At 34.4% G+C, this 12,538-nt stretch overlaps 2 protein-coding genes across 2 annotated transcripts; one reads left to right on the top strand and one right to left on the bottom strand.

The window, feature by feature from the left end:
* Window positions 1–2,050: 2,050 nt before the first annotated feature.
* On the bottom strand, window positions 2,051–3,965 carry LOC118062511 (amino acid transporter AVT1I). Its single transcript, XM_035076298.2, has 3 exons — window positions 3,817–3,965; window positions 2,942–3,549; window positions 2,051–2,798 (listed from the first exon to the last, which is right to left on the bottom strand). Exons 1-3 carry the CDS (start codon window positions 3,932–3,934, stop codon window positions 2,286–2,288), a joined length of 1,239 nt encoding a protein of 412 aa, XP_034932189.1. The 5' UTR covers window positions 3,935–3,965; the 3' UTR covers window positions 2,051–2,285.
* A 3,959-nt stretch (window positions 3,966–7,924) lies between these two features.
* Window positions 7,925–12,073, top strand: LOC118062451 (probable apyrase 6). Its single transcript, XM_035076207.2, has 8 exons — window positions 7,925–8,719; window positions 8,812–8,924; window positions 9,371–9,478; window positions 9,852–9,906; window positions 10,394–10,585; window positions 10,666–10,763; window positions 10,949–11,145; window positions 11,387–12,073. The coding sequence occupies exons 1-8, from the start codon at window positions 8,146–8,148 to the stop codon at window positions 11,658–11,660; spliced, it is 1,611 nt and encodes a 536-aa protein (XP_034932098.1). The 5' UTR covers window positions 7,925–8,145; the 3' UTR covers window positions 11,661–12,073.
* The last annotated feature ends 465 nt before the right edge of the window (window positions 12,074–12,538 follow it).

Below are 12,538 nucleotides of genomic sequence, written 5' to 3'. Positions count from 1 at the left end.
ATCATACAATTATCCCCTCGCTTAACATATTCATGAATCCACCACCACCCTGAGTATAACGCACCCAAATACACACGACGACAAAACACTAAGCATGATAACATCATTAGTCTTAAGCCCCCTCGTTTGCAATTGTCGAAACAAAGATAGTGCCTCCATAGGCCTGCCACTTCTAGCATACACACGGTTCTAATATCTTTATCAGACACTCGCTGAGTTCCATCCACATCATTACACCCAGTGTACGTATTTATAAGTGTAGGGCAGACATAAGTATTCTCATTTAGCCCAAGTTTGATAGCAATCGTTTACCTTGTCATAAGGCTTTAGCGATCGTACATGTTTTAAGTAAAGATGGGAAAGAGTAGTCGTCCGGCAAGAGATTATAATTTAAAGCTCTGATGAAAAGAGAAATGGCTTTGAGAGGGGCAGTGGACCGTGAATAGCGGCCAGACATGGGAGTTAAAGAGGGCAATGTCTGGTTGGGAAATTGTTTCAAACAGTTGGTGTGCGTGGTCCGAGGAGGAGGTGGTAGGAATTTGAGTTTGGTCTATTTTGGAGTTTACAACTATCTGCCATATCAACTAGTATCTCGGCTAGTTGTGTGAATCATCTCTATTAATTGCCTCGTTCATGATCATCGAGGAATAAGGATGACGATTTTAGATGATGTTAATGTAAGGAGAACCTATGCCGTTTGGCTGGTTTGTTTTGTTTGAAGAATTGAAGATAGAAACTATAGTGTCTTAATGGCCGATGTTTGAAATTTTTGTTCTTAGCTGTTGGGAAAATGAACAAGAAGATTGACATCATTTCTGCCAGTGTCAGAATTTCTTTACCAGCTCTTGAGAAATGAAAAGAAAATGCAGTTTCACAGAAATCCGACACGTACCTTGAAGAGAAAAATATGATTGGACCTTATATATAAAGGCAGCATTGTATTGTGTTAGAAATTAGTTTTAAAAATATTATTAATCAACATATTTAAGAATAAATTAAAAGTGGATTTCATTTGTTTCTAAAGTTCAAATTTCATTAAAAATTATTCTCTAACAAAAAATAATTTTAACATAAAAAATAGCATAATTAAAAAAAAATAATTATGGGTTAATCAAAAATTTATTTCAAAAAATAATTGATTGACATGTTTTATGAAATAAAAACTCTCTATTTCACATTAAAACATTAAAAAAAAAATTCTTTTTATAATTTATATAATGTGAAGTTAAAAAATTAACTCGTGAAGCACCAAAAATTTTAGAGAAAAAATGTCTAATGATGAAGTGGGCTTAAAAACTATCTCAGTTTACTATTTTAATTTTAAATTTTGATTTAATGTAAACTAATTTTTTGACTATTAAAGAGTTATTTTTTCTAAATTTTTTTATTTAGCCAATCCATAAATAAATAGTCTAAGAGAAACCTCTCTCTCTCTCTGAATTGTTTATTTTCAAAAAAAAAAATGTCTTATTTTAAGATAAAAATTTATTAGTTTTTTTAATAGTAATGTTTGTTATTATAATAACGATTACTTTTCAAAATATTTTTTCAACTAAAAATATATTAAATATTATTTTTTATTTTTAAAAAAATATTCTTAATATTAGTACATCAAAAAAATATTAAAAAAAAAATTATGTTTTTTTAAAAAAACATAGCATGCTGCAAAGACAAACAAGCTCTCTCTCCCTTGCTTTTCCCAGCTTTTTTGCTCTGTTTGTACTTTAGTTATTCTAGAGCTAAAGTTCAAGTATTTTATAGAAAAATCTTTGAGATATCTTTTTTTTATAGTTTGTGGATCTTGTGCAACTAATTAAAGTGATGTTTTTAGAATTCTAGAAGGATAATTGCAATCAATCCATTTATATAAAGTGATGGAGCACTAAAATTTTAAGAATAAAGGATACAATTCTTAAAAACAATATAATATGCATTTCTTTGATTAGGATATTATTTATGTATGCTTTTCCCATAAAACTATAGTTTTAATCTTTAAACTAATAAAGTAACTGTGCAATTTTATGATCATGCTAAAACAGTTTTAGATAAATTGGTTAAACCAACCTGTAATTTATATTTAGTTTGCGTAGACTACTACAATCAAGTTATTTAGTCTTTATCTTCATGCAATATTACATCTAGTTAATCCAAATTTTAACATACAAGATCTCCATATTGTTCTTTTCTCTGCTGGAGATTTCAACCCTCAAGCTGCTTTTGCAAAATGACTGCGTTACTGCTGTCGATCTTCTTGTCAGTAGGCTTAATTGCACCATCTTTTAGTTTCAGAGATGTTTTGCGATTTGTTTGATTGAAGTATATGTACCTATTATACCCACAAAAGACCCAAATATCAGAATTCCGACAATGAACACCAACTCTAACCCAAAACTTCGAGCAGATTTGTCAATCCTGAGGTAGCACAGGCAGGGTAACAACAGGGAGACAGTGACGCTCAAAAATGCACCTATAAAAGCCATCACGTATCCAAAAAAGGGAATTGTTAGTGCCACAACCACGGTGCTGATCACGATCACTGTTCTGACGAGGATACTGAGACATCTGCTGTCGCGGAAAACAAAAGCTTCCTCAATAGCAGTAGAAATTGGAGCGGTAATAACCGCATACTTCGTCAGGGGATTGACTAGAGTGGTATATATTGCCAATTTTGAACCGATTTTTCTGATTGGTAGGTTTAAGGTCACTTGAGACTTCAAATATTCTCCATACATGAGGTAGCCTAAAACGGCCATTGATCCATAAGTGATGGTGCTTGTAACGAAGCAGATGAGTAAGACCTGCAAAGGACAGAATACAGAAGAGAGGTCAGAATCACACAACACTCCTAACAAATTTGGACCGAAAAGATATCGCTAGCACAGCTGCATTATCATAAAGCCAAATATGAGAAGAACCAGTTTCCACATAGGTTAATTACTACCTTGGAGAACTGGCTTCTGTCTTTCATGGAATTGCACAACGTGGGGAAAACTGCGTGACCACAGTAACAGAAAGTGAATAAGCTTAAAGTAGTAGGTAATCCTCCCCAATTCAAAAGAACACCATCTTCATGGAACCCGACACCATCAACTGCACCAACCCACCAAACACAACCAACCAAAATAACAGAAGCCGAAACTCCACCAGCAGAAACATATGCCAGCATGCCTAGACTCTTTAACCATGTTGTTGGCAGGATCACAAGGGCAGTGAGCAGAACAAAGCCCGTTTTACCTCCAATATATAGCCCGGCAAGTTTGAAACCTGCGTTTGGAAACAATTTGTATAGATTGTCACCTTCTAGTATCAGAAACTCAACTGCCACCAAGTATAGCTCAAGATACATGAAGATGGATACTAGAGCTCTTCCTTTGCATCCGAAAGCTTTCTCTCCTATATCAGGGTAACTTCTGATGAGTGGGTCCGAATCCATACAGCGTCTTAGAAGTAATCCTGTATACCAACATAGAACTGCTACTACAAAAAGCAGTATTAAGCTCAGCCATCCTCCTTGAGAAAGTGCGTAGGGAATTGAGAGTATCCCAACACCTGCAAAACAGGACAGTAATTAATTGTATCATTCCTAGTCATCCTCCAGCTCACCTTTGAGTATTAAGCACTGTCCTGAGTACTTCTACAAATCCTAGAATTACTATATATGACTCAGAAAATGATTGTTTTTTGAATTCCTTAAAACAGAATAGATGAATGTAAAATGGAAAACACAAGTAAAACGCTACTAATATATATAGGAAAGCTTCCTGTCTATCTTTAAAATGGTTTAGTTACAGCGAAGAGAGGAAGAAGGGGCGAGACCTGATAAAGCATTGAGTCCATTAAAACAAGTTCTAAGGAAGGTGGTGCCTACGTGTGGCTCCTCAGGATGAGGAAGCTGGTTATGGCTCTCCCCTTCCTTTGCTTTGAGGCACTCCATCTTTTGTTGCCCACTACTCAAAATATTGGCATATATTTATAGATGAAGTGGGAGATCAGTGACGTAATATCTATTTAATTACAGAAAACTAACTGTAGAAACAAATTGGAGCACCTGAAAATAAACAGTGTATATAAATATTTGATTTTATTAAATATATAATTAGGTATAATCTTTATTTAAATTATTTTTACAAAAGAATAAACAATTATTTGTTTCTTCCCTTGAATTTGATATGTTATGACTTCATTTATTTATGAAATTAAACCAATATTGCGGGCAAGATTTGGTAATTTAATGATTTAAAAAGTTATTTTAGTTATCATCAAAGTGTTGTTGAAGAACTTATATGTAGTATTTAGGTTTTATCCAATAAAAATTTGTTCTTTATAGACTTCAAGCGTAGATGAAGAAAATCCAGAAGCTTTTAAGAGAGTTTTTTTACTTAAAGAGCTTGTTTTGAAAAAGATACTTTATTGAAAAACTTTTATAGAGTGTTTAGACTTTATCAAGTGTAGATGAAGGATTCTTGAAAGCTTTTAAAAGAGTTCCATGTGTTAATTTTTCAATAGTTAAGAAATATATTAAAATCCATTTACCTTTCATATTGTTTATTTCAATTTTATTTGATATTTCATGTAAAATTAAAATAAGATAAAAACACATGACGAAATTTAATTTAATTTTTTGTTTCTACAATAATCAAACATACCTGGTATAGAATAAGAGATAGTGAGGATGAGTAGATAGTCATTCCCACCACGGCATTTTGTGAGTATTACTATTCATCTTCCAAAAGCAGGACCCCTCACATGTCGCCCCCTAGTGCGCCTCCTCTTTACGGTTTCTTCAACAATGGAGACGTGCGTCTTCATCATCTCTGCTCATGCATTTTACACGCATAGCAGCACCTTATTTCTTTGAGAACTCTTCTGCTATAGTAACATTAAAGGTAATCAGAGCACGTAGCTGCAAAGATTGCGAAGTATGGTACTATCACCAAGTATTGTGAAGTGGCAAATTATATTCTTTTTTTTAATATTTTTTTTATAATGTGTTTTTAAAATATTTTAATTTTTTTTATATATTTTAAATTATTTTAATAGACTGATCTCAAAAATAATTTTTAAAAAAACAAAAAAATATCATTTTAATACATTTCATCATAAAAAGCATTTTAAAAAACTACCACAACCATACTTACAAAAATCCATCCAAAGATAAAAGAAAAAAAATATTGTCTGTTGTTTTCAACAAGAGGTTAAGAAAATTAAGTTTTTATTACCTATTTATCCGTCATTTTCTTCTTTTGATGGTGGTGGTAGATTCAAACATATACTCTTAGAGCACTACTAGCAGAGAGTATCATCCCGTTGATTCGCCTTTAGTATATTACCTTCACCAAAGAGAAAGAAAAAGGAGACCTGGCATTTTTTATGATCTTCCAGTGACAAGACTCGTTAATGCATAACACTGTTTACAGGCATTTGGAAGTTAAATTGCTATCCGAGTGAGAACCCACCTCTGCCAATCATCTCTGTCAAACAGATTCAAGATCGCATGAAGAAAACAGAGAACAGATTTTAAGCTACACAAAACAAACACCGTTTTGGTGCCCGACAAAAACAACAATTGCTAGGACTTGAAGTTGAACACTGACGTGGTCTGTCGAGTTTACATTGATGATCATCACCACGAGGCACAAGCCACCGAACAGAGAATTACTGGTTTTTTCTCTTTTCTAGAATAATATAACTTGAATCCAGAACTTGCCCATCTCTCTTGTTTTATGATTTGCAGCTGAATTTTCTCTGAAATCGTGTTTGACTTTCGAGATATAGATATAGTACTGTCCATTTACATGGCTGGATTGGATGTCAAGATCCTACATCCTTTTTTATCAGCAAATAAAGGAGGAGGATAAATTGGAGCTTCATTCTTTCACTTTACTTTCCAACAGATTGTGAAATCTATCCCATCATGCCTTGTTGAATCCAAGTAGGAGCCATCCGTGTTAAAGTGTTAATAAAAGTCACAAATCTCATCCATCCTCTGTATCTGTCAAACCTATGAAATGCATATAAATGGATCAGAAGATGGAAACCATAACCATTACTATATTTCCTTATCAGATCCTATCATAATTTACTTTATTCAAGCCATTTGGGCAGCTGAATCAGATAAGCCATAACATGGACACGGCATCCTGGCTTTAACCATGGCCGCCTCTGAATGAATATGATTATGGCATCAGCTTTATTAAATTAACAAATCAACTGGCCAAAACGTTTGTAAATTGGACCCTAAAAGCTGTTGATATCACCATCGTGTTTGACTGCAGAAAGAAAAAGGCAGTTGGGCTGCATTATTGGAGGTCTAGCCTAGACGAGGGCACTAAAACGAGCTAGAAACAGAGGAACACAACATCAGAGCATGTGTTCGTGGTGCGTATCTAATCTACATCAACTTTCTATTAATTGATACAGTAAAGCAACGATTCATTGCTGGCTAGTAGAATTCCTTCAACCACAACTGGGAAACGCAACTGAAACTGATTGGTTGGCAAGACACCTTTGATTTGACACGTCCAGCTTTATTCCCTCTGAGAAAAAGGATTCAATTTAATTGCTTCTGAGATGGAAGCACATGAACCATTCGTGTTTCACCTAACCTTGGAATGATAAAAAAGGAAGCAAGAAAAGGACTCCGGGGATTAAAGAGCGCGATGGCTGACTGGTAAACTTAACAAGAAATCAATGGTGTGCTGGTCAAAAGCTATGGAGAATTCTAGGAGGTGATTTTAAGTGTTATATGGAGTGTTTTTTAAAATATTTTTTTTATTTAGAAATATGTTAAAATAATATTTATTTAATTTTAAAAAATAATTTTGAATTTATCTCATTAAAATAATCTAAAAATATATATAAAAATATTAATTTAAAATAAAAAACTAATTTTTAAAACATAAAAATAAAACAATTCCGGGTTCCGGCTATCACCTACAGTCCTTCCCTCCTCTCCTTGATAGCAGTTTGAAAAACCCCTTGACTCTGGGAGGACCAATGACCAAACGATAGGACCCTAAAAGTCAAAATAATAGTTTGCCGACAGCGGCACGTGGCTTAAGAAAACATTTAGAAGTCCAATACCAAAGAATTGTGAGAAAAATATGTAAATGTACATTTGTCTCATCTAAACACCGCGCGCGCGCAAAAAAAATAAAAATTGAAATACTTATTGTCTACTGAATCAGAATATTTTTGGATAAATTAACAGTTTCATGATCGATATAGATGACACCGAATTTTAAATGAAATAAAACAAATGCACATGAAGATATGAAAATCAGGGCATTTTTTTAAAAGATTAAAAAATTATTAATTTAAATGAAAAACTATTCTTAATAAAATGGTCTAGTTAAAGCTGAATTTATTTCTTTTGATCCATAGAGAAATACATTTAAATCATAAACGTGTATATTATAAAGACCTATTTATTTTTGCGTTTCAAAAAAAATTTAAAAAAAATTTAAATTTTTTTATTTTTTTTATTAACTCTAAATTAATATATTTTTAATGTTTTCAAAATCATTTTGATGTGCTAATATCAAAAATAATTTTTTTAAAATAAAAAAAATATCATTATCATGTAATTTGATATAAAAAATTATTTAAAAATCAACTATAACCACAATATCAAACAAGCTAAAAGTACATCATTTTACAAATAGTAAGAAAAAAAATATATAAATGACTTATTTATTCCTACATAATGTTTCAATTCATTGTTAACATTAAAATAATCATGCTGCATTGATAAAAAAAAAATAACAATTAAATATTTATTTTTCATTAATTTCTACATAAATACCTTAAATTAAACTCTGTAAACAATATGTGAGAATACTTTTTTTTAATTTTAAAATTAAAAAAAAAAAAGGTCCAAACCAGTCCACAACCCGAACCCAAAAGACCTCGCAAGAAAAACCGAACCGCAAAAACCTCTTTCCCTTAAAAATCTCCCGTCAACGCGTCTTGCCATCATCGTAAAATCCCACCACCACCTGAGTGCCCGAAATACATACCCAAAGCCGGATTTCAGAGAGATAGAGAGAGGGGGGGCCGTCATGCTCTGTTAGCCCTCTCACTCTCCTATCCATCAGAAACCCTAATAAACTCACATTCCCTTCACATGCCAATTCCTTCTCTTTGATGCGACGACCGCATGCCCGCAACCGGGTCGATTCAAATACCACCGACCAGCAAAAAATGGATCCTTCTATCAAACTTCACAGCCGAACCATCTCAACCCGATCTACTAAATTCAAATACGCCAAATCCAAACTAGTTATTATAATAACTCTAATCGCTCTCTTATCTTGTTATTACCTCTTTAAATCGAAAACGAAATCGTTTTCTAAAATGTACGGTATCATAATCGACGGAGGGAGTACGGGTACCCGGATTCATGTATTGGGGTACCGAATTGAAAGTGGAGGGAAAGTTGTGTTTGATTTTGAAGAAGGAGCAATGAAGGTGAATCCAGGGTTATCGGCTTATGCGGGGGATCCGGAAGGTGCAGGTGGGTCAGTGGAGGAATTGGTGGAGTTTGGGAAAGGGAGAGTGCCTAGAGAATTGTGGGGAGAGACTGAGGTTAGGTTAATGGCGACTGCCGGAATGCGGCTGCTTGATTCGGAGGCTCGAGATCGGATTTTAGACGTGTGCAGACGGGTTTTGAGGAAGTCTGGGTTTAAGTTTCAGGATAGTTGGGCTTCTGTTATTACTGGTACAAAATGTTTGTTTATTTATTTATTTGTATATTGGTAATTGTTATAGAGAGGATTGGCATTGGTTGTGAGTACCCTGTTTTCTCAATAGGGTCGGACGAGGGGTTGTATGCTTGGGTTATTGCGAATTATGCGCTGGGTACTCTTGGTGGTGATCCTTTGGAAACTACTGGGATTATTGAACTTGGTGGAGCTTCTGCTCAGGTTTTTATCTTTTTTACTCAAATTTATATATTTTTGTTTTGGTGTTCTGCTGTGCCACTGAAAATCTGTGAGTATACAGCAGTTGCATTGTCATTGTAAGGAGAATTGAAGTTGGAAATGTGGAGTGGCCATTCAAGGGCAAAGTGTCATGCATCGAAAGGTCTTGCTGCTTGTGTTTTTGTTGAATTAGGCAAAATGTTCTGTATGTTAGAGCTGATTTAAATTTGAGATGTTCTAACAATGTACTTAGCGTTAGTTGCTGTATTTCTAGGTTTAAAGGTTTGAGAGAAGATCATTTCTTTTGTTCCTTGTATCGGTTGGCCATCAATGGCCAATGCAAAATATTTTTAGGAAGTTTATATTGCTTGAATTTCCTGTCTGTTTTTATGCTTTAAGTAATGCTAATTTTTTTTATCCATGCCTGCTGTCTGATGCTTCTGTCGCAGGTGGCTTTTGTTTCAACTGAGCCATTGCCTCCTGAGTTTTCACGTACTGTTGAGTTTGGGAATATTACTTACAATATCTATAGCCATAGCTTTCTTAATCTTGGACAGGTAAACTTTCTCAAGAATAATTCTTATAACATATATAACCATAGCTTTCTTAATGGTAAAAGTTTGTTAAATCAAGGAAAACCGCTTAACCAGAAAACCAGGGAAAACAAGCTTAAATTAAAATTCCTAGCATAGTAACTTCCATATATTTATTTAGCTAGATAAAAGTGTTGTCTGCATGGGCTGTATTTTAATCTTTATCAAGGCATCAACTGCATAAATTTGAATATGTAAAACTCTTATAAAACTTTTTGTGTCGCAGCTGACTGCTTTTGATTTCACTTATCCACATTGGAAGAACTTTGATGTTTGGTTATTGATTCATCCGAGAAAAAATTAAGTATTAGAAGCTTGTAACTTTTTAATCTTGTAGAATGCTGCATTTGAAGCATTGAGGGAATCGGTTGTCTCAGGAAACCATCATCCAGGTAAGTTTGCTGTGCCTTTTATTTGTAAGTGCTTAAATCTGAATTAAATGCAAGCTAAGAACTTTTTTTTTTATGAATCAATTTAAAACTAAATTTGATCTATCTATCTATTCTATCTATCAAAATTTGATCTATCTATCTATCTAGAGAGAGAGAGAGATTCCCTATATGCTCTGTTAGTCTAATACACACTTGACCAATTATTGGGAGCAACAATAAGACCAGATAAATTATATATCTATGACTGATGTGCATGGAATTAATATTTTTCACGGTAATTTCAGATAAATAGATTAATAGGATGTATGCATGTTCATTGGGTCATGCATAAGGATTGTTAAAGTTACTGCTGCTTTTTTTCTGTTTGATTTTAATTCTAGGATCTTTGATTGGTTTGAATTAGTCAGTGTGCACTAGTTCATTATGCATATTGGTTTTAGAAATGGGATATCTTAACATAAGTTCTTGTATATCCTCAATAATGCAGCTGCTGAATCTCTTGGGAAGGGAATATTTGTGGATCCTTGTACTCCCAAGGGATATTCACGTGTTGTGGAGTCTTTGAAGCTCTCTCCAGGTTCTTTGACTGAAAAGAACAGATTTGTATCGACTCTTCATTCTAGGGGCAACTTCTCCGAGTGCAGATCAGCTGCACTAACCCTGTTACAAAAGGGAAAAGGTATGAAATTCTGTCAGTAGAATTATAGCGTGACATTTTGTGTTTTCTGTTCCTTTAGTTGCTTTATTATCTGGATGCAGAGATATGCTCCTATCAGCATTGCCAAATAGGATCAGTGTTTGTACCTAAGCTTCAGGGGAAGTTCTTGGCCACGAAAAATTTCTTTTATACATCAAAGGTTTTACAACCCCCCCTCCTTTTTTTATGTTACATTATAATTTTTTGTCATGTTTCGCATTCTACATTGGAGAAACAACAATGAAGGTTTTCCTACGATGACATATCCAACATGCTTAAATTATGCTCTGATCATATGTCTCCAAATCCCTTTCTTATTTTTAACTTTCGTATTTGATTGATTAGTTCTTTGGACTGGGTCAAAGGGCATTTCTTTCCAATCTCATGATAGCTGGAGAACACCTTTGTGGAGAGGATTGGTCAACGCTGAAGAAGAAACACCACTCGTTCAAGGATGAAGATCTGGTGCACTATTGCTTCTCCTCGGCATATATTGTTGCCCTACTTCATGACAGCCTTGGTATTGGAGTTGACGACCCAAGGTAATTTCTCATCCAGCACTTTCAAATAATATTTTCTTTGAATACGGAAATATATGCTTCTTAGATTGCCAAATCATTTAATTACCCTGTGAATTGAAACTGCTCATATTTCTACATGAAGTTAGTCTTGCAAAGGAGTGACTCTCTTTGAGCATGTGTTCACTTCTTCACGTTTCAATTGTATTTTATTATCGTTATCTCAATAATTTAAATCCTATTGACCGGTGGTGTCCCTCTGCAGAATTGAATTTGCTAATCAGGTTGGTAATATCCCACTTGATTGGGCGTTGGGAGCTTTTATCTTGCACACCAATGTGGCCTTGGATATGGAGCACTCTGACTGGATTGCAACTATTATCAGTGATGACTCGCCCACACTACTGTCTCTAATTGGCTTTGCCATATTAATTATGTTTATAGCATGGTCTATATCGAAGTGGAGGAAGCCCCAGTTGAAGACAGTTTACGATCTAGAGAAGGGACGGTATATAGTTACTCGAGTTGGAAAAAGTTGATAGCATCTGTGGCAGGATGCAATTTCATCTTCCTGGCTTGGTGGATCAGGTGGAAGCTTGTATAAATTACAATAAGCATCGTTTGGTATTCTACACTTCCCTGTTTCACTGCACAGTCACCCACTCTTAAAGCTTACCAACTTATCGGGAAGGCATATATTATGCGGGGATCCAAAAATTGCAGTGTAACTAGTTAAAGAACAACAATATAGCATAGAAGATTAGTTTCCCATTTTTGTATCTAGCGGGAATTTAAATCCTGAATATTTTTTTTAAGCAAATGCTTCGTTGTTGCCTAAACTACAAAATTAGGAACCATTTGAGATGGGGGAGTTCTGAATCTCTATTCCCGACGCTGTTCAGTGTGTTGTATCAAAATGAGTTACTTAATATCTATTCACTTCATTTTTCCAGATCCATGTGCATATTGCGTTTTGATTCTATTTCCATTTCTTAAGGTGTTTTTCTTTTACACTCGGAGGATGAATGAGCACGTTGAAGTGTGAGAATGGTAGAAAATGTCGTGTCATTAAGGTACGTACAGACTCATCCTGACGCTGGAAATTGGCGAGCCACGAAGAATGGTGTCCATCGGCATTGTTGGAGGCCAAAAAGTGGGAGGCTGAACTCACAAATCTTGCCAAATTGTATTGTCAATGCTTCTTTTTCTACGCAATAGACGGTGTATTAAACAAGCTTGAATTGAAATTATCAAAAAGAAAAAAAAAAAACCCGTTGTTGCGTAGTGTTTAAGGAATAACAGGAAACAAGAACAGTGCTTTAACAAAATATCATAGGCGGGTGAAGACGCGGCGACTACTTCAAAACTGTTAACTTTGAACCATTTTTTAATTACATGATGTAGAGATTAAACAACA

Source organism: Populus alba, chromosome 8 (genome assembly GCF_005239225.2).
Source record: "Populus alba chromosome 8, ASM523922v2, whole genome shotgun sequence".
NCBI classification, from domain to species: domain Eukaryota; kingdom Viridiplantae; phylum Streptophyta; class Magnoliopsida; order Malpighiales; family Salicaceae; genus Populus; species Populus alba.
This window is presented reverse-complemented; position numbering and strand designations above follow the sequence as displayed.

Excerpts from the sequence above, each read along its gene's own strand:
- LOC118062451 (XM_035076207.2), top strand. The coding sequence starts at position 8,146 with ATGCGACGACCGCATGCCCGCAACCGGGTCGATTCAAATACCACCGAC. Across the intron at positions 8,720-8,811 it reads TTGGGCTTCTGTTATTACTG|GGTCGGACGAGGGGTTGTAT; the intron begins GTACAAAATGTT and ends TTTTCTCAATAG. Across the intron at positions 8,925-9,370 it reads TTGGTGGAGCTTCTGCTCAG|GTGGCTTTTGTTTCAACTGA; the intron begins GTTTTTATCTTT and ends CTTCTGTCGCAG.
- LOC118062511 (XM_035076298.2), bottom strand. The coding sequence starts at position 3,934 with ATGGAGTGCCTCAAAGCAAAGGAAGGGGAGAGCCATAACCAGCTTCCT. Across the intron at positions 3,550-3,816 it reads TGGACTCAATGCTTTATCAG|GTGTTGGGATACTCTCAATT; the intron begins GTCTCGCCCCTT and ends CCTGTTTTGCAG. Across the intron at positions 2,799-2,941 it reads ACAGAAGCCAGTTCTCCAAG|GTCTTACTCATCTGCTTCGT; the intron begins GTAGTAATTAAC and ends TGTCCTTTGCAG.